General features: G+C 40.9%; 2 protein-coding genes across 2 annotated transcripts; one reads left to right on the top strand and one right to left on the bottom strand.

Moving 5' to 3' along the window:
* Positions 1–900: 900 nt before the first annotated feature.
* acvr1l (activin A receptor, type 1 like) lies at positions 901–10100 on the top strand. The gene is made up of 10 exons (XM_072457148.1): positions 901–1022; positions 2509–2588; positions 3721–3969; positions 4868–5079; positions 5576–5675; positions 5760–5906; positions 6650–6925; positions 7664–7861; positions 8273–8403; positions 9285–10100. The coding sequence occupies exons 2-10, from the start codon at positions 2519–2521 to the stop codon at positions 9414–9416; spliced, it is 1515 nt and encodes a 504-aa protein (XP_072313249.1). The 5' UTR covers positions 901–1022; positions 2509–2518; the 3' UTR covers positions 9417–10100.
* Positions 10101–10241: 141 nt separating this feature from the next.
* Positions 10242–19978, bottom strand: d2hgdh (D-2-hydroxyglutarate dehydrogenase). The gene is made up of 10 exons (XM_072457147.1): positions 19841–19978; positions 18536–18873; positions 18090–18147; positions 17553–17692; positions 16433–16626; positions 15083–15251; positions 13902–14045; positions 13689–13831; positions 13217–13382; positions 10242–11465 (listed from the first exon to the last, which is right to left on the bottom strand). The coding sequence occupies exons 2-10, from the start codon at positions 18852–18854 to the stop codon at positions 11182–11184; spliced, it is 1617 nt and encodes a 538-aa protein (XP_072313248.1). The 5' UTR covers positions 18855–18873; positions 19841–19978; the 3' UTR covers positions 10242–11181.
* Between the last annotated feature and the right edge of the window lie 72 nt (positions 19979–20050).

The following is a 20050-nucleotide window of genomic DNA, read 5'->3' as shown; positions in this document are numbered from 1 at the left end:
GGAAGGCCGGGAGCAGCTGAGGTCGCCTGGCGACTGGGGACCTTAATTAAAAAAGCCCCGGACAATGTGTCTCTATGTGGGAGCAATGGATACGCCTGCTCCAGTCCTCCGGAGATGTGGCCCCCAAAGTAGAACAAGAACCCACAAGACCTGCCATTGTGCGCCACCAGGGACACTTCTGCTGTCAGCACACCAAACAATATGTTGTACATAGATTTTTATGTTTTAATGGTGCACAATGTAACTTTTCTGGAGGTGGTCGCCGTGGAGATGTAAATGCTTGGAATGTTATATGATGACATTTGTGTTATTCAAGTGCATGATTATTCACACACTCTTTTGGTTAATGGTATTGGCCTGTTAACATTTAAATAGTGGTGGAAGAAGAATTACATTTTGTTACTTAAGCAAATTACAGATGCAGGAGCAAAATACTAATCCTAAACACATGTACCTGTTTAAATGTACTTCAAAAGTAATATTAAAACATATTTCACACAGATTTTGAAAACTGTTCCAAACTTAGTCAAATGTATTGATTTTGATTTATAAGTAATTTAAGTAATTTTAATTTATATTTTTAGGATGCTATAAGCCACTTGGACTAAACCTTTATAATAAAGATAAACACATGCACATACTCTTGGGGGTACAAGCACTATCGTTTATGTTCGTTTTAAAAAACATATAAGGGCAGGGAGCTTCACCAAAAGACAGGGCTATTTTTGTTTTGATGATTTGTGTAGAGAAGCTGGGCTAAACTATAAAATAGAAAGTATTTCATCTTAAGTGTTTATGCGTTTACTCATCTGACCAGTGGAGGGCGCACTGCACCAGCCGTGCCTGGTCTGCGGGAAAACAAGAAGAAGAAGAAGGACATCGTATCGGGAGGATTCAGGATTCAAGGCGCTGCCAGGCGGCTTCCCCCCGACAAAAACAACACGATCCAGGCTTTTTCCACGGGTGATGTTCCCTTGTCCCCGCGCCGCACTATGAGCTAGACCGGCGGCCGTGTGCTGCAGGTAGGTCTGCGCTCCTCCGGCTCTGTGCCGCTCTTTGGATGGTTAGTTAGCTTAGCATGTGGCTAACAGCAGACAGAGCCGTGGTGGAGCCTGCTGCTGCTGGCGCCGGAGAGTCGCCTCTGCTCGGCCAACAACAGCCCGAACAACAGCCTCGTTAACGGCTTTCTCCCGCCGCACACACACACACGCACACACACACACGCACACACAGACACACACACAGAGACAGACAGACATACGCACACACAGAGACAGAAAGACACACACACAGACAGATACACACACACAGACAGATACACACACACAGACAGACAGACAGATACACACACAGACAGATACACACACACAGACAGACAGATACACAGACAGACAGATACACAGACATACAGATACACAGACAGACAGATACACAGACAGACAGATACACAGACAGACAGATACACAGACAGACAGATATAGAGACAGACAGACAAAGCTCTGGAAACAGGCTTTAGTTTGGGTGTAGCATACAATATGTCACCACAACAAACCACAAACAGTGCGGATCAGCCCATAAACTGGCCTGTTATGAGTCCAGATTGTAATAATTTGACTTATTAGTTTGTTTACAACTCGTACTTTCCATAGTCCAGGGCTGCATGCTATCTTAGAAATATATTAACTCACTAAGTAACATAATTTCCGCTGCAAATGACCAAATACCATGCCTTACTCTGTCTAAAAGCTGCTAACCTTGTAAGACCTCTAAAGTCTGAGATGCATGGGATTCTTGAATTCAGTTTAGCAGTTCAAGATTTGAGTCTTATCAATTCTTAAAATAATTGTGATTCAATCATTTGGACTAGTGTCAACCGACTTGCCATGCGCTGAGAAGAGTGTTTATGACATGTGTACTTCATGTCTTAGTAGATGATACTTTTCTGTCTGTATATACTGCATACTCCACCAGGATGTCTTCACTATAGCGACTAATTGATGACTCAAAAGAATAGTTGCCACATTCATCAATTACTAAAATAATAGTTTGTTGCTGCCCTAGGTTTGAATATAAACTTTATACAGAACAGAATCTTCATTTATTGTAAGTCTAATCACAATCACAACTGGATTTATTTGACAGTGGACGTGGGACAATCAGGCATGTTTACAGCATTTATATCATGTATGCTCATTAACATGTCCCGACAAATACTAAATAAAGACAAAGTAGTTTGTTTGTTTTTTACCGTATTATGTTTCAGTGAGTATCAGTTACTTTCCTCAGAAGCATCAACAAACAAACAATTAATTCAATGATGGATTTATTTAATGGACAACTGGATTTTGTCCCACATTGTCTTTAGGCTCACACAGACGGACTGTTAATCGTGCAAATTGTCTCGCTCCTTTTTTGTTTTGTGTGGTTTTTTTGGTGCACATTGTTGAATAATTAGTAAATATTGTTTTAAAAAGTGTTGATATTAATTCTTGTGTTGGTTTGTGTCAGTGCAGTGAAGATGGGAGTGTGCAGCGTCCTCTCGCTTCTGCTCCTGCTGCAGGTCCTGCTCACAGCAGCTGAGGACACAGGTATTTACTCTCATATACTCTCATAATCATAAATCAAATGTATGTTTCAGAGATGTGTAATCATACTCGTGTACAATAATAATGTACTGTACATGAAGTATAGTCATTGATGCGATCTTGATCATATGATGAGTTTTGAATAATGAAGTCTTCACTGTGCCAAGTAAACGAGGTCAACAACTGAAATGATTAGTTACCAGACATTTTAGGCCGATACTGATGTTATTGGGAAAACATGGGCCGATATAAGGCCAATATTTCTTGTATGTTGTTTGGTTATTTTGAACAGATGCATTTATTTGTTTTTTTATTTTTTGAATATTTTTTAAACAACAAAATATTGCTGTAAACGAATACATTTTTACTCTAAAATGAAGATCAAATTTATTTTAAAATGTTGAGTTTGAACACATAATAACCTTCTTTGGAGGGAAAGTTAAAGGTTTGAAAGGGCTGTCTCAGCACTATGTTTAAATATAGTCAGGCTATTGTGTGGTTATTCTTTTATTAGAGTAAAATCAGCCCTCACACTTTTCCATTCTATGAATTTCCTGTTTTATTGATATAATTTCTTAGACTAAAGTGTCTCCTCCTGTAACAGCAGAGACAGTCTCTCCTCCTCAGACTCACTCCGTCCCGTCTTTAAACCTCCCACACAAGTTATTTGGAGGAAACGTGTCCGAACTGATTATTTAGGAGGAACATTTGTCAAATATTGTCTGAAAAAACATTGCCGGACTGGAGTGAATTTAATAATATCCTTTTAAAGTCACATTTTGTAGGTCTTTTGTCTCAGAACAAAGGCTGAATTATAGTTTACAGCAGCTGAAGCGGTTGTTTTCTTCTTGTTTGTGAAGGGCAAAGTTAACTCTTTCATTACCGGAGCGTAACCATCTGATATCGGAGCTTTTGGCTGCAATCGATATTACTCTTAATGACGTGAATATCGGCCGATACCGATACTGGGCCGATATATCAGTACCGGTAGTTTATAAAAATAAAAGTTGATCAGTCAAGTTAAAGAGAAATGTCTCCTAAGACCTCAATGTCCTAACTCTGTCCTCAAGTATTACACAATCTCGAAGAATTTTCTGTAAGTGACATAAAATAAAGACTCTCCGTCCCTGTGCAGATGGGCCGCTGGTGTGTGCCTGTGACAAGTGCCAGGAGGCCGTGGAGTGCCGGGGCGTCCGCTGCTTCTCCTCGGTCAAAGTGGACGGCGGAGTGGTGCTGGTGGAACACGGCTGTCTGAAGAACGACCAGCAGACCCTCCTGCAGTGCTCCACCTCGCCCTCGCTCAAGAAGGCCATCTCCTGCTGTGCCCAGGACCTGTGCAACGCCAACACCACCCAGGGGTCACTCATGGCCCTGCTGCCATCTGGTGAGACCTGGCTGTATTGCACCGACACAACAACATTGTCTCGGGCATTTACAATTGCTCTGGTGTTGTAAAAGGAATGGTTTTGTCGTCGCATTTGGTTTTATGGAATGGGATTGTGTCATTACTAAATTGAGAAACGTTTTCTAACTCGGGGTGGGTGTGGCTGTGCGAAATGGGGGGAAAAACCTTTTAAATGGTATTGGGTCTTTTCAAAAACAAAGTAGAAATTGCTTTTAGTAATGATTTCATGAACATAAACTTTACAGACTTTACATCCGTGCCATTTAATAATAATCCATAATTATAAGCTCTAAACCACATCAACCGTGGCCCTCGATTCAATATCTCCACCCAAATAATTAATGATTTTGAGTCTGAATTTATGTTCAAAGCACACAGTAAATTACTACCAGTCAAAATATTTCACCTACGCAGCAGCAGGCTGTAGTCTCACCACACGGCTGTACTTTATACCAAAAATGTGTGACACTGAGCTGAGACGAAGCTGAAGCTGATTGGGCGAAGTGTCCTTTTGTGCCCGCCTACTCTAATTTGTGCTTATCCAATCACAGCAATGAGTTATAGTTACTCGTGGATCTATTCAAATCTCACGACTGCTCACACTGGATTGTGTGGGATGTGCAGAGAAGTTACCACGTCAGCCAAGGACCGTTTTGTCTAACCCTAATTTACAGGGGAAAGGCGTCTTCAATCATAACTTGCCACTTGGCCATGACTCCAATAAAGTCACGCCTGATCCACTTAAGACACAATTACCCACCACTTCATATTCAGTGACTAAGAATATAGATATTTATATATATATAATTGCAATTTGCTCATTTACCTTATTCATTGAAGCGCTTGCCTCTAGCCTGTGTCCTCTGGTTATGTGCAGCTCCAGAGGGGGAGCCCGTGCCCTATCGTGTGGAGACCCTGGCCCTGTTCATCCTGGCCCCTGTGGTGGTTCTGGTGCTGCTGTCCGTAGTGTCCGTACTGGCCTGCAGGAGGCTCCACCACGGCCGGCTGCAGAGGTTACAGGAGTTCGACACCGAGCAGGGCACCATCGACGGACTCATCTCCTCCAACGTGGGGGACAGCACTCTGGCCGTATGTACGCCCACTTTACGAGAGTTAAGCAGCGTGATGAGATAACTTGGGTAGGACAGGGCACCGAACCCTCCACTTGGCAAAGGCAGAAAAGGCCCCGGAAGTACAGAAAAAAATAAAGTTTGTTTGGTGCCAACTTTTGTTCATTTGGTTTTAAATAGCCACTTGAACGAGGCAATAAAGACACAGCGTTCACATCAGCATGAGTCACTGCGCCTGCGCGAGTCACTGCGCCTGCGCGAGTCACTGCGCCTGCGCGAGCGGCACAAATAGCACTCATGTGTCATCGTAGTCCCACATGTGCCACAGAAGGCGTGTGACGTGGCCGGTAAACAGAAAAGCTGAAGAAATGGTAGTCGGCCCTAATTTTGTGGACATTATTGAATGTTTTTGCTGAATAATTGTATGTGATTTGGCAGTAGCTGTAGCTTGTACCAGTCCGAGGCGTTAAACCTGATGGTGTGTGTGTGATGTGTGTGTGTTTGTGTGTGTGCAGGATCTGTTGGACCACTCGTGCACTTCAGGAAGCGGCTCTGGTCTTCCCTTCCTCGTCCAGAGAACTGTGGCCAGGCAGATCAGTCTGGTGGAGTGTGTAGGTCAGTCAAATACACAAAATAAAAAATCTAAATTGTGACCTCCAAATGGCACCCATTGTCTTACACTCTTACCATACTGTCCAGGCAAAGGGAGGTACGGAGAGGTGTGGAGAGGCCAGTGGCAGGGCGAGAACGTGGCTGTGAAAATCTTCTCATCTCGCGATGAAAAGTCCTGGTTCAGAGAGACTGAGATCTACAACACAGTCCTGCTTAGGCACGACAACATCCTGGGTGAGTACGGCCCTGTCCCAGCACCCACACGTCACACAAGTGTGTATTTATGGGAAGTGTGCAAAGGTGCGCAAGAGAACTTCATCACTCGGGTGCTATTCCTCTGAACACATTATTAGCTTGTATCAGGCAATCTGCAGATAACCTGCTCCAAATACACGGTGACCCCAGCTCGCATTAGGTGGACTCCCGCTTCATTTCTATGCTAATGCTTAAAAGATCTCGGCTCCAAGTGAAGTGCATGGAATCACTAAAGCTCGATCTCACATGATCATTCATGAGCTTGTGGCTGACTCGCTCCACCGGGAGAACAAGGTGTCAGTGAAGCAGCTGTGGCCTAGTGTCCACCCACAGGGCCTAGTGTGAATCTGAAGTGTGGGCTGATGGCATAGATTGGCAGCTTCGCTTCTGTCTGCCCCAGGGCAGCCGTGGCTACAATAGTAGCTTACCATCACCCGGTGTAGAGTGCATGAGTACTGCAACGTGATGCATCTTTGTGTGTCCAAAAAGTGCTGTTTAAATCATTATTATGGTATTATATACATAATTGAAAAAACAAAGGCACCACACTGTGATGACAGTTTAATCAGTAAACTCATACTGCATGCCAGTTTCCAGAGAGAGCTGTATTTCCTGTGTCTGCAGCCTTCCTCCTCCTCCTCCTTCTTCCTTCCTCCTTTTTCTTCTTCCTCCCCCTTCCTCCTCTTCACTGCATGGTTCATGTTCTTATCCTTCGTCTCCAGGCTTCATGGCATCGGACATGACCTCTCGAAACTCCAGCACCCAGCTGTGGCTCATCACGCATTACCATGAGAACGGCTCGCTCTACGACTACTTGCAGCGCGTTGCCGTGGAGACGTCCGAGGGGCTGGCCATGGCGGCGTCCGTGGCCAGCGGCTTGGTGCACCTGCACACGGAGATCTTTGGCACGGAGGGCAAACCTGCCATCGCCCACCGAGATCTGAAGAGCAAGAATATACTGGTGACGAAAGACCTGCGCTGCTGCATCGCCGACCTGGGTCAGGACCGCTCTCATTCTCATTTAGGCTCGTGTTTGGATTATTCTATCCTAATATAACAATGTGAATGTTGTTTTGCATATATGAAAAACAACATTTTATTTAAAAACATTTTCAATTAGAATTAAACGCTACAAAAAGAACAGATTAAAAATAGAATAGAAATGGAAAATAGCTGTGTTTCAACAAGCAGCCATGTTGATTTTATGGTATAGTTATAAACAGCATTCCTATCCTGCCTCCATCTTACAGTGTAACCGTCTCACATTCAAGTATTTTAAAGGACACATGTGAAATTGACTCTTTTGGTCTTTTAAAAAACATACCTTGAGTAGCATTTAGCTTCATTCACTCTCGTTTCATTAATCCTGTTTATGAGCCCGTCTTCTCAGAGACTCACAAAACACTCTGTTCATAATTTCTCAGATTTGTGACTTCATATGTAGCGCTCCAGAGCTCTACTGTGCTGTTTAAGTTTATAACTCGTTCATTTGTCCTGTTTCATATCACGTTCATACAACTACCTGCTTACATTAGAATAGTAATTCCCTCTGCTGCCAGTAGAGGGAGAGCTCTTGACACCATATCAATGCCTGCGTGGTTTTCATTATATACATTATTTTAAGTTGTAAAACATGAGCTGTCCCCACAATGACGCTCATAACGTAAAGAATGTGAATGTGTCATGGATATGTTTCCTTCATGGACATTTAAGAGTGTCGTGCATGTTCACCTCAGGTCTGGCAGTGACCCACTCCCAGGCCGACAACCTGCTGGACGTAGGCAACAACCCCAAGGTGGGAACCAAGCGCTACATGGCCCCGGAGGTGCTGGACGAGAGCATCCAGACGGACTGCTTCGACGCCTACAAGAGGGTGGACATCTGGGCCTTCGGGCTGGTGCTGTGGGAGATCGCCAGGCGCACCTACAGCAACGGTCAGTCCCACAGAGCCCGGGCCTGGACCTGGACCTGGGCCGGAACCGGGACCAGGTCCAGGTCCAGCGTTAGTTTGGAGGGGATCGCATCGAGGAGGGTTTATAATCCTTCTTACACGTCAGGGTTACAGACACCATCCAGCTGCCCTCATGAAACTACACAATATTTTATTTTAAGCACACACCGGTTCTATATGTTCTAAAAGACACATAGTATGCAACATTTATGTTTTTGAGCTTTTCATAATGCCATAGTTTGTATAATATTTAGCCTCATTCACACTGGCAAACGCAGCTCTAAGTTTCACCCTGAAGTTTCCCTGTTTGATAAGATAAGATAAGATATTCCTTTATTGTTTGGTCCAGTTTGCTGTGATGATATATGTTTAATATGGTCCTGTCTCTTGTTAGGTATTGTAGAAGAGTACAAGCCTCCGTTCTACGACCAGGTGCCGAACGACCCGAGCTTCGAGGACATGAGGAAGGTGGTGTGTGTGGAGCAGCAGAGGCCGTTCATCCCCAACCGCTGGTTCTCCGACTCCGTCAGTATTTGTTTTACTCTTCTGCTTAAGTTTATATTTACTGTGATGTTAAAAGACTTGTACCTGGCTTTAGTGAACTGTAAAAGCAGCTGTTTATGGGATACAGCCCAGGGGTCACCGGGGTTCAGTTTGGGAAAATATTTAGCGAGCCAAGGGGTCTCGTCTCTTATGACAATTCGATTTAGTATTTTATGACTATACAGGCTGAAAGTTTGTTTGCACAACAATCGAGTAATCGGTTAATTTTGTTGTACATTTGTAAACTATTTAAAAACACACAAAATATATATTTTTTAAATAAATGTTATAGTTCGTAGTACAGTAATAAACAAATTACGCGATTCTGCTTAAAATAACACATTTTATTCTTAGTTTCACATAAGTTTGTCACTTCACCAGTCCAAACTGTTCTGTTTGTATATAAAGAATATATATAAAGGACTAATTTGTCAGACTGTAACAGTTACAGTAGCATTAAAATGAGAGTCTAGTGTGTAAAGCTTTGTTTTGTGGTGTTTTGAGCTGTAACTGCATCTGGCATTTGTTGCTTTAGCTCCGTGCGCCGACAGACCAGAATCTCCTCTTCTGACACTTAAAAATAAGTCCTATGTTGTCACTGGTGCGATCTGAAGTTTACTTTTATTCTCGAGTTAGTAGCTGAGTTCAGAGTATTTAAATCCAGCGCCGCCTCAGTCAGAGCCGACAGAGCTGCGCTGTATATTGTGACATTCATTTGGCAGTAAATTAAATCAAATGGTTTTATTCTAGAGAATCTAAGCTTTAAAGTGATGTATATGTATATATCACTATTAGTGCTAATGATCCACTTTCAAATGACTCTTTACAAATACACGGTGTGAATAACATTGTGTCCTCTCCAGACTCTTTCGGCCTTAGTGAAGCTGATGAAGGAGTGCTGGTACCAGAACCCCTCCGCCCGCCTCACCGCGCTGCGCATCAAGAAAACGCTGGACAAGATCTACAGCTCTTTGGAGAAGGGCAAAGAGTCCTGAAAACGGCTCTCACGTGGTTCTTCTTTAACACGGACCTACAGCAGGAGGAGGACCACAAACTAATTCAACCTCCGCTTTCTTGCCCTGCTTTTACCGGTAACTTCCACCATCACCGCCACCGCCCCTCGTCTTAAAACGCCGGATCCACTACTGCTACTGCTACTGCTACAGCTACTACTACATCCTCCTTGAACTTGAAGTGTTTCCGACTTGCCTTAGACACAAATAACGGCGCAGATTTCCCAAAGCTTGTAACGGCAAAAGACAATCGACGTGTACATGCCAAGAAACGCCATGGTGTGAAACGTTGCTAATGGAAAGGCCAATAGTTTTGGTGGTAACTGTACAAGAAGTACTCTGGCTCTACACTGCGGAGGATACGAGGGGTTTAACGTTGCGAGTGTGTCCAGAGGAGAGACACTACAGCAGGTTCAAACGGACGAGGTGGAACAGTCAGAGGAAGCACTGGCCCAGAGGATTCTGCATGTGTCGTAAATGTATCTGTGCAAAGGACGGGAAGACGCTGGTATTTATTATGTAGCAAGCCGGACTCCCGTTCATCACATTCTGAAACACTACGTCGTGTTGCTAAAGTGAGAAAGTTGCCTGAATGTGTGGTTGTGTTTGAGAAAATGTTGCTGCCTTTTTTTTTTTTATATGTAATAAATACGTACTGCACTCTTAGGAACAGCTGCTGTGGCGTATGATTTGTCTTTGACTTAAGCGTTTATGCAAATGCAGTTTCTCATCGACTCATCAGAACTCAGACCTTTATTGCTTTAAACATTTATTTAAGTCTCAATGTTGAATAAAAATAATCGACACTTTTGGCCTCGGTCGTCGGAGTGATCACAAGCTCTGCACACTGGATTTGACAATTCCTTATTCAAAGCAGAAGACAATTTAATAAAAATGAGATTAAGGGACTTCTAAATCTGTAACAAGTCCAGGCAGAATTCCTGTAAAAGGCTGTTAACATGTAAAGTTTGGGCTTTTTTGTTTTATTAATTTGAGGGTTTGGAGAACAAACTGATCCAGAATGGTCGATTTGACTGAGAATATGTGGGTTATAGCTTTGTTTCGAGGTTAAACACAATATTGTTAAAAAAAAACCTTTTTGTTTCCACAGGCCCGTAACACAAGATGAGCAGAACATGCTAATGTAATTTTACCTTGTTTTTATTCATGTCCTGTATGTTTTATTGTATTTATATTGCCTTTGTACAGCACTTTGGGTGTTTTTAAATGTGCTTTATAAATAAAAATACTTATTAAATGAGAGCTTTTAAACATTGTTCTTTATAAACTACAATATTGCTCTAAAACAGCTCAGTAATTGAAAAAGATCCAGTGACTTCCTGTTGAAAAGTGGTCACGTGACATTTTCGAACTCTACCTGTGTCACTCAGATGTGGGCGGGATAGGTGGTAAGTGAAAACAGCCATTTTCTGAACACTCGAGCCTCAGTTGCAGGACAAAGCAGGAAAATCAATCAAAATACAGCTTTGAGCAAACACTTTAAAAAGTAATTTAAGTTGATTTAGCAGAATACGTCTTGATTCGTCAAGATCATTCTAATTAGACGTTGCAGCACCCGCCGACTGACGAGTATCCAGTTCAAACCCTCACTTGGGCACATGTAAAAGTAAAATCACGTCACGGTGATCACATTGTCCCAATAGTTCTTAATCGTCGTATAAATGAGGAGAAATCAAACCTTTACACGCGCCGAAATACATTTATACTGCATTGATTTGTCTTCTTACTAGCTGGCTCTTGGTGGCCCTGACGACAGGTGGTCTGGCAGGGTCTTGTAGGGGTTGAGGATGCCTTTAGGGTCCAGCATGTGTTTGATGTCCCCCATCAGAGCCACAGCCTGGGGAGGTTTGCTGTAGCCGATGTAGTTCCTCTTCTTCAGGCCCAGGCCGTGCTCGGCGCTGATGCTGCCCCTCCGAGCCGCCGCCCACTCGAACACGAAGGGCTCGATGGAGGCCAGGAGGGCGGGGCTCTTGGCCGGAGACGTGACGTTCAGGTGGAGGTTGCCGTCGCCTAAAAAAGGAACGCGGACGATATGTCAATGCAACGGAAATGTGATCGAGCGTGTGTCTTTGTGGAGGTTTAATTATCAGACAAATGTGAAATGTGTGTAAAAGGAATCACAAAAAGTGCAGAAATATCATGACTTGGAAGTTTACAACATGACTTTTTTCAGTTTGATTTGTAAAAAGCTCTTTTTGTAGCGTTTTTGACTATGAACGATGCACTCAATGTTCAAATTTGACATATTTTCAAAACAATATTCACAATTTTATCTGAATTTCAATATATTGCGCACTTCTAAATAGAAATGTTTGCAATACTTCACGTTTGTTGAGGTAAATTGGTTTAAAAGCAGATAAAATGGGAGCAAAATTAGAGTAGTTTAAAAATGAAGTCCCTCTGTCAATTGTTTGTAAGTTTGTCCATTTTCAAGTTCAAAGTAAAAGTTCATTTTATATTTTAGTCATTTATCTAAAAGTACAATTCCTCATGTGTTCTTTCTACTGATTGAAAGCTGCTCTGCCTCATTTATTGGCAAATTAACAGAAAAAAAACTAAATGATTGGAGATGAGGACTATGAATACTATGGTTGCCATAGCTGCTGTCACTGCTGACACTTCTCTAAAACAGACTGAAGGTGAACAACACTATTATTACAAACCCACAGCAGCACAATCCAGAAAGTCTATTGTTCCATCATTAGTTTAGATAATCAGTAGAAAAGAGAATGACTCTATAATCTGTGCTTTTAATACAACATCTTTAAGTCTTCAGGCTAGAAAAGCCCAAGAGCTTTTGTGTAGTTTCAATTCAGACCAGCAACAGCTCAAGAAGCAAGAAACAGAAGAACAGGAACATTTAGCAGTGATGTCATTCTACATCGACCAAAAACACTCTTGTGAACAATATTTGAGGATTATGGGTCTTTTGTGTTTATAGAAAGTGTTCTTTGAATTCAGCTCAGGAAAAATGGGAGTGAAAACAAGTGTTGCCTTTACATTTTTGTTCAGTCATATATTCTATATATCCTTTCCACATTTAGTCACCTCAGACACACAGTGTATTGGCATTTTGTGTGAAACACAAAGCAGCACACAATGAAGTGGAAGGAAAATGGTACATAATTCACAGATTTAAAATAAAAAACAGGAAATGTTTGTTTCTAGTCAAAGAAAATGGAAATTATGTAAACGTTTCCTTCCACTTCACAAATGTGTGTCACTTTGTGTTGCTCTGTCACAAAAAAACTGAACTATTTATTTAAGTTTGTAGTTGTGCTGTGACAAAAAGGGGGTAAGAATACTATTGTAGTATATTGTAGTATAGTAACAGCCACATATCCACACTGTGAAGTACAAGAACACAGTATGAAACATCACAGCTTTATCCTCACAAACACACTTATAATCCTAAAGAACGAGGTTTTCATGATCACATGGAACCACCACCTTCTTGTCTCCGTGACGACGCCGTGTCGTGTGTTAGAATGTTGCACAGTATGGCATTAAACATCTATTGTCATGAGAGAATGCACGACAAACGTGATGCCACCAGGCCAAGATGCAGGTCAGATCTATGGAGAGGCGACCCCGATCAGTAATAAAGCAGGTTTAAAGTGTTTTTGAGAAATAAACCACAGTGAAAGAATAGCTATATATTCAAGTTTAATGACATGTTGTGGAACATACTTAGACACATCCTGTTGCTATGACAGCACAACACACTGACACACACATGTTTGTTTGTCTGACTCACTCACCTACGTGGCCGTAGCCCACCACACTGCGGGCCCCTGGCCCCAGGTGCTGCCTCATGTCCAGGACCAGCTGGTAGATCTGCTCCACAGGGAGCGAGATGTCGTACTTGTAGGTGAAGCCGTCATGAGTCAGAGCCTCCGTCACGCGCTCACGCATCGACCACAAGGCCTGGAAACCAGCATATGTGCTGCTGCCTTAACCACTCCGCCACGGGCAGCACGGAAACATCGGTTTTATTTTAATCTATTTAGTGGCTAAAACCTATTTTAAATGGTTTACCGATTTACAAATACATTGTAAAGCCATTTAAAGGACAGTAGAATGATAATCTATGGCACTTTAATGTCCACACTTGATATTGATCATCCACCGTTACAAAATGATATATATATATATATATATTTATCATAACAGACATTTGCCTTTAAAGACTTCTTCTGGAAATAAATGATGTGCTTTTTCATATTGTTGTACCTTTATTTTGGACTCCTCTGTTGCCACGGTCCCGTCAGTAACAAGTGACGTGTTCATCGCTTCTTCCAGAAAATGATGGAGCTTCTCGCTGTCATGATTCTGATCAGATCCTGCCGTTTCTATGACGATGTAAAATGGGCAATCTGCGGGAAAAAAAAAAGTTTGTAGAATGTGTCGACTTTATATTGCATTTCCACGAGCGTTTGGCAGTACCTGATATAGGATTAGAGAGTTTGAGGTGTGTGTTGAGTAATCTCATACATTCACTATCCAGAAACTCAAACGCAGACAGGATTTCTCCCAGCATGCCTCTGCAAAGCTGGAACGTCTTCAGAAGTTGTTCAAACGTCTCACAGCCTGAAAAACACAACAAAAACAAGCTCAAATTTAACTCCTCATTCTTTGTCCTGTTTGAATTGATCACAAATTATAATGGAAATGGTTAATGTTTTTTGACTATAACAATAATCTCTGTAGTATTTTGATAAACGTAACCCTTATCTGGACTGAACAGACTTTAAAAGATATAAATTAAGCCAATTTTAAAAGAAAGACAGTGGCATTATTCAATAAAACATCACAAAAAAGAATGAAGAATTCAGATTTTCAGCAATAATGGACTTGATTCATAAATATTCTTGATCTAGAAGCCCTCAGTCTCTATATTTCAACTTTTATTTAGGTAAAAAAACACATTTTCCTGGGATTATAAAGATCTACATGCGAAACAGCAGAAAGGAGCAGTTAAAATGTTTGAATGATTTTCTGGTGGGATAATACCAAATATAAATATAAATGATACTGTTACGTTAAGATAAGATAAGCTTTAATTGTCCCACGATGGGGAAATTCCAGTGTTGCAACACAGATTAGGCACAGAAGTACAATAATAAAAATGTATCATCTTAATAATAATAACTCTTATTTACAGCTGTTAAATCAATAAATCAAGTGTCAGTTTGAGAGACTTTAGAGGAAAGAAACACATTTTCCAGACTCCACATTAGAGCATCAAAATAAAGCTGTTTTCATGTCGTTTTATTTCTCAAATAATCTTCTGTGCACATTAGAGGAGTTTTGGTCTGGTGCAAAATTCAATCAGGAAGTAACTTTAAAAACCTGAGAAAATGCTAAACTGGGAGACAAGTTTTAATGATCTTAACTGTGTTTTCATAAAATGTCATGAGCACTTTAAAGAGAGTGCGTAGTGAGATTTACCGGGCTTGTGTACTAACAAATATGCAGTTTACAAGTATTTCTTTGAATACTCTTGGAGATACTTAATAGTGTGGAGAGATGTTAGTGGACTAATCGCAGCACAGGGCGTGTCTTCAGCCCGACTATGAAGAAAGGAAAGTGTAATCTGTTGTATGCACATAATAACTGTTGCTTACCTAGAAAGACCACATTGACAGACTTGGGTTTCCGTGGACACAGCACAGACACGGCCGTGATGACTCCCAGTGTTCCTTCTGAGCCTATGAACAGCTGTTTGAGGTCATATCCAGTGTTGTCTTTTCTCAAGGTGGACAGGCAGTCCAGAACCCTCCCATCGGCCAAAACCTGCGGAAAAACACCAATAATCACCGACATAAGAGATTCAGAATTGGTATTTGTAGCAGCCGGTTTCTCTCCCAAGCAGCACGTATTTAAAATAACTTCAGGAACTGGGAAATATTTCGATAAATCAGCAAAATAACGCATGATTTTATGATTGGTGACATCAAAAGAGAGGTTTGCCCACTCACAGGAAGAACACCTGTTTTTCTTTTGTTTTTCAGTGCAATAAATACAACTACGATGAAAAAACAACCATGCTTTTATTTTAACCGATTTTTTAGACATAAAAGTTACAAGAGTCAATATTACTATAGTTTAATAGTTTAGCACTTTAAAAAGCTGGTCATAATAGTTATTCATCCCTACGTAGATTACCCGTTATGTTTTTTGACATTTAAGTGGCTGTGTTCATGTAATGCTGTTTGTTTTCCTCAGTACAGCTATATTGTAAAAGCAAATCTTTGGATCAAAATAAGGCCGCTGGGTGCCGTCTGCATCTAATTATAAAAACTGGTGGAAAGTAGCCAATAAAAGTCAAATTGTAGGTACAAATTGTAGGTATCGGTGCTTTATTTAACTGCATTTGACAGTTGTTGCTTTTACTTTACTATATGCAAGAGCAGGTATCTATATTTTCTACTCCACTACCTTTTTCATCTGGACTGAAAAGTAAAAACTACTTTTGTTTTGAGGGGTGATCCGAATTCGGCACAATTGATGACCAAAATCACTACATTTGAGAAAAACAGTTCTCAAAATCTTGGACATTTTGAATTGGGTACATCAATATTTATACTTCAGTAGATTTTTGTGCTCCTGCATCTGTACTTTTACTTAAGTAACTACATTGAGACCCAGGAAGTAATTCTAGTGTGCTGTTAGCATGCTAGTTGTTGTTAGCATTACTACAGAGACAGCGAAACTCAGCACTGGCCTCTGAAAAATATAAAAATCGCGTGTAAACCTATTGCGACAGTGAATAACTGGACTGTGCTAAGACGGTTTAAATTCGGACTCGCTCAGTTTTTCATGTTTTTAGTCAAAATCAGGTACAGCGCCTTTAATTATGACATTCCCAGGCAGAAAGATGCATCCATTAGATTTAAATACATGCATCGTTTAGCCAGGACATGTAGAATTTTGGAACCCTGATGGATTTCTAGGGTAAATTCTAGCCTTCTCACCGCTTCCAGCCCCAGCACCGTGCCCCTCAAAGAGCCGTAGCGTAGCAGCCGGAGGCCCCCAGCGTTAGTGGCCACATTCCCTCCGATATGGCAGCTGCCCTTTGCCCCCAGGTCCAGAGGCATGATGTAGTCCCTGTCCTCCAGGTACAGGGACAGGCTCTCCAGCACGCAGCCCGCCTGGCACGTCACAATACCTACAAATATATTGTCCTTTTTATATTTTGATTTATTTGTCATAGTTTAAACACACAGCTGCAACTGACAATTATTTTATTTAGTCGACTATTCTGCAATTATTATTATTATTCTATTTGTATTGTACAGTGAGATTTTTGTAATTCATTTTTAACCAAATAAAAGGTTGAAATATGGTGATTGAAGGCTTCAAATAAACTGTCTAAAATATTGTGTTGCTGTCTGTGTAATAAAACGTCCAGATAATGATTATTTAAATACTAAAGGTTGTCAAAGTATTATAAATCAGATACTAATTGATAGATAGTAATTGGAGTACTGATACTGAAAAACACACAAAAACAAGACAAAAGTGACCATTCCTATACGGTTGTGCTATCAGAACTAGCACAAGACCACATGGAAATATAAAGACAGAAATTCAAATTTGAGCATAGTGTCATCAACCCCATAATGGACCCTAATAACACAGATGTTACAGTACTAACAAGGGAACTTAGAACTATGAATTAAGTAGTGTGAAACAAGCTGGAACTGTTATAGTGTAAAGGCTGTAGAAGTTTTAATATCAATAATATCTTTACTATTAAACATGACATAATAAAAAGCCCATATCACCTTGTTTTTCTGTGCATATATGTATATTTTCTAATCAAGTTTCAGTTTAGAGCCTATTTGCTACTAAATTAATAGAATAATCACATGCATCTTGTCATAGAGGTCTAAACTACAAGATTAGCAGGTTTAGTACATAAGAAAACCCCATGGAGACACCGCAGAGGATATTCCATTATTTAAACATCTGAATTCATAATTGTGCACTTTAAATTGCATTTTAATTACATTATATCTGTTAATACTTTGACTGTACTAAAAAGAGAACACTGGGAGACAAAGGTGATCCAATGACCTGACCTGACCTCACCAGAGACGTGGTCGAAGCTCAGCACGTTGTTCATGAGCGCAGTGGACAGGATGATCTCGTCATACACCGGTACACTGCCTCCCACCAGGCCAGTGTTTCCCCCCTGAGGGTTCACAGCCAGGTTACGGCCATTACAGTACCTGCAGGACAAAATAATGAACAAAAAAAACACTTTCACCTTTTTATAACCTCTACTGTGTTAATAATTATCCTTCTGGAACCATAAAACAGGAAGAAGAGTGTGAGTTTCTTTGATGTAAAACCGGTATTTTTCATAAATAATTTGAGCTGGTAGTGATTTGTTCTGGTAAGACAAAAAGTACAAGTAAAATAGACAGCATAAAAAAGGACAGAGGACAGAGGAGGAGCCTAAGGTGACCTGTGCCCACCAGAGGCCAAAGGGAATCAGTAAATAAGTAAGTCATTTGTTTAACTTTCCACCATAACGCTGTTTTGGGTCACACAATGCATCATACGTCATATATTTCAACACCAGAATAACAGACAAGTTATGGATTATCTTCGATGTCCACTAACCTAAGTATTTGAGAAACCTCCGCTGTAGTTTGAGGCCGCAGGAGCACCTCACTGGAACCTACAGAAATAGTGAAACCAATCCAGAAGTTATCAAACATTTCACATCAAGTACCACTCCACTTAAAAGCAGAACCAAGTAACACTTTGACCGTAATAACCAGCTTTGTAAGTCCTTGTGATGGTTAAATATGTGTTTTCAGGGCGTTTGAAGTGTCCGCTATCGCCCCCTGCTGTTTGTGGGCAGAAAACCAGCCTTGCAACAGTTGCCGACATCGACCTGAAGACAACTCTCCTGAGAAATGCTGGCTCTTTTTTTGTATTTGGCCATGTGAAATGTTTTTGTATGTGGTAATACTGACTTGTCATGATAAAGGAAGTTTAAAAAGTTACTTAGTTCTGCTTTAAGTGAACATTGGGCTTAAAAAAGGACTAGAGCGTTCCTTTACCTCTGACTGACTTAAGCCAGTCCACATTATTAGACTCCAGCAGGTCCGGATCCGTGATGGTTCTGCCTGGAAGAATGCTCCGGAAATAATCCAGATCTTCTTCTGTCACCCTGGAGAAAGGGAATCTCTCTGGAGGTAAAGATTTGGACTTTTCTGCATTTTCTGTGGTTAAATGTCGAGTGCTTTTTCTTGAGAGGTGAAAATGATTTGTTGCTAGGATACAAGGAGAGTCTGAGGGTGCTAGCCTGCTTGTGGAGGACACTTTGGCATATCCTAGAATTGACTTGAGTCCAAATGCTCTCTGGAAAATCCTGGCCATCCCTGGTTTAGAGACAGGGCTGAAAGAAGAAGAATAGTTTTTGATTAATATTTCACAGATACATTCTAAGTCAGGGGCGTCCAAATATGGCCCGATTTTTCTCCTGCTGAACTGGCTCAAAGGATCATAGGCAGTAATTCTACCACTAGAACTTCAATAACAAAACATTACATTGTGACACAGACCAAACGTTACCTTATTAAAGGTTCAAGTTTCTCTGTTAAAGCTGTGTTGTATACATTCACCAATCTGCATCAATAAGCTCAGTGTAAAAGGTTTGGACACTCCTGTTCTAAGTCAATAATAAACAATCTTTTCTTTCAAAAATCTAACAGTAATTACTGTAATGCAAAGTGTCAGCAAACTTTGAAGAATCGCAAAAGATAACCATGGTCTGATAAGGAAATTGATCATTTTGTAAGCTGTAAATTAATGAATACATTAATATACTGTGATTAGGTTTATATAGAAAAAAGCTGCAGTGCAATTTTTCTGATGGAAATTTCGGCCACCTGCTTGTCATGGGAATGTTACTGCTTTGTCTGGAATGTTCCACAGTATGGCATTAAACTTAGACAAGCAGGTGACACCATCAGGCCAAGCTACAGGTCAGATCTGTGAAAGTGAATAGTGAAATAAATGCGAGATAGATTATTTTTAAGTTACATAATGCACCTTCCAATACTTGGTACATGTAATAAACTTTAGCCATGCTCTGAGTGCATCGGACCATTTAAGGGGTCTGAAGTGAACCCTCCTCCACAGACTAAACACCACATGGCAAAATATATAACAACTTCTTGCTCAAAAAAAGTCATCTAAAAACAGTAGTACTTTACTTTACTTTACATGGGTAAAAGGACAACTTTATTATGGACATTTATCATAAATATAATGCCATTCAATTGTGGAAACACTGATTTCTGCTCCAATTGAGCACATTATTGCTTTGTACAAAACAAAATACAAAAGATCTTTATACATACCACGGTGCTTTACTTTAAAATGGACATAGCTGCCTTAGTGGTTATTTCGCATGGATTTGTTCAAGCTTGAGTAAGTTAAAAGTCAAAGTTACGCCACTGTTTACAACCTGCAGCTAGCGTTAACCTCTGTACAGGAAGAGATTTGATGGAGGCGGGACAAGAGACGGGCAGTGTCCAATCACAGCGTCTCTTTGGATTCAACGACCAATC

Source organism: Eucyclogobius newberryi, unplaced genomic scaffold (genome assembly GCF_026437365.1).
Source record: "Eucyclogobius newberryi isolate DKJ021-1_F unplaced genomic scaffold, fEucNew1.0.hap1 SCAF_21, whole genome shotgun sequence".
Lineage (NCBI taxonomy): Eukaryota > Metazoa > Chordata > Actinopteri > Gobiiformes > Gobiidae > Eucyclogobius > Eucyclogobius newberryi.
This window is presented reverse-complemented; position numbering and strand designations above follow the sequence as displayed.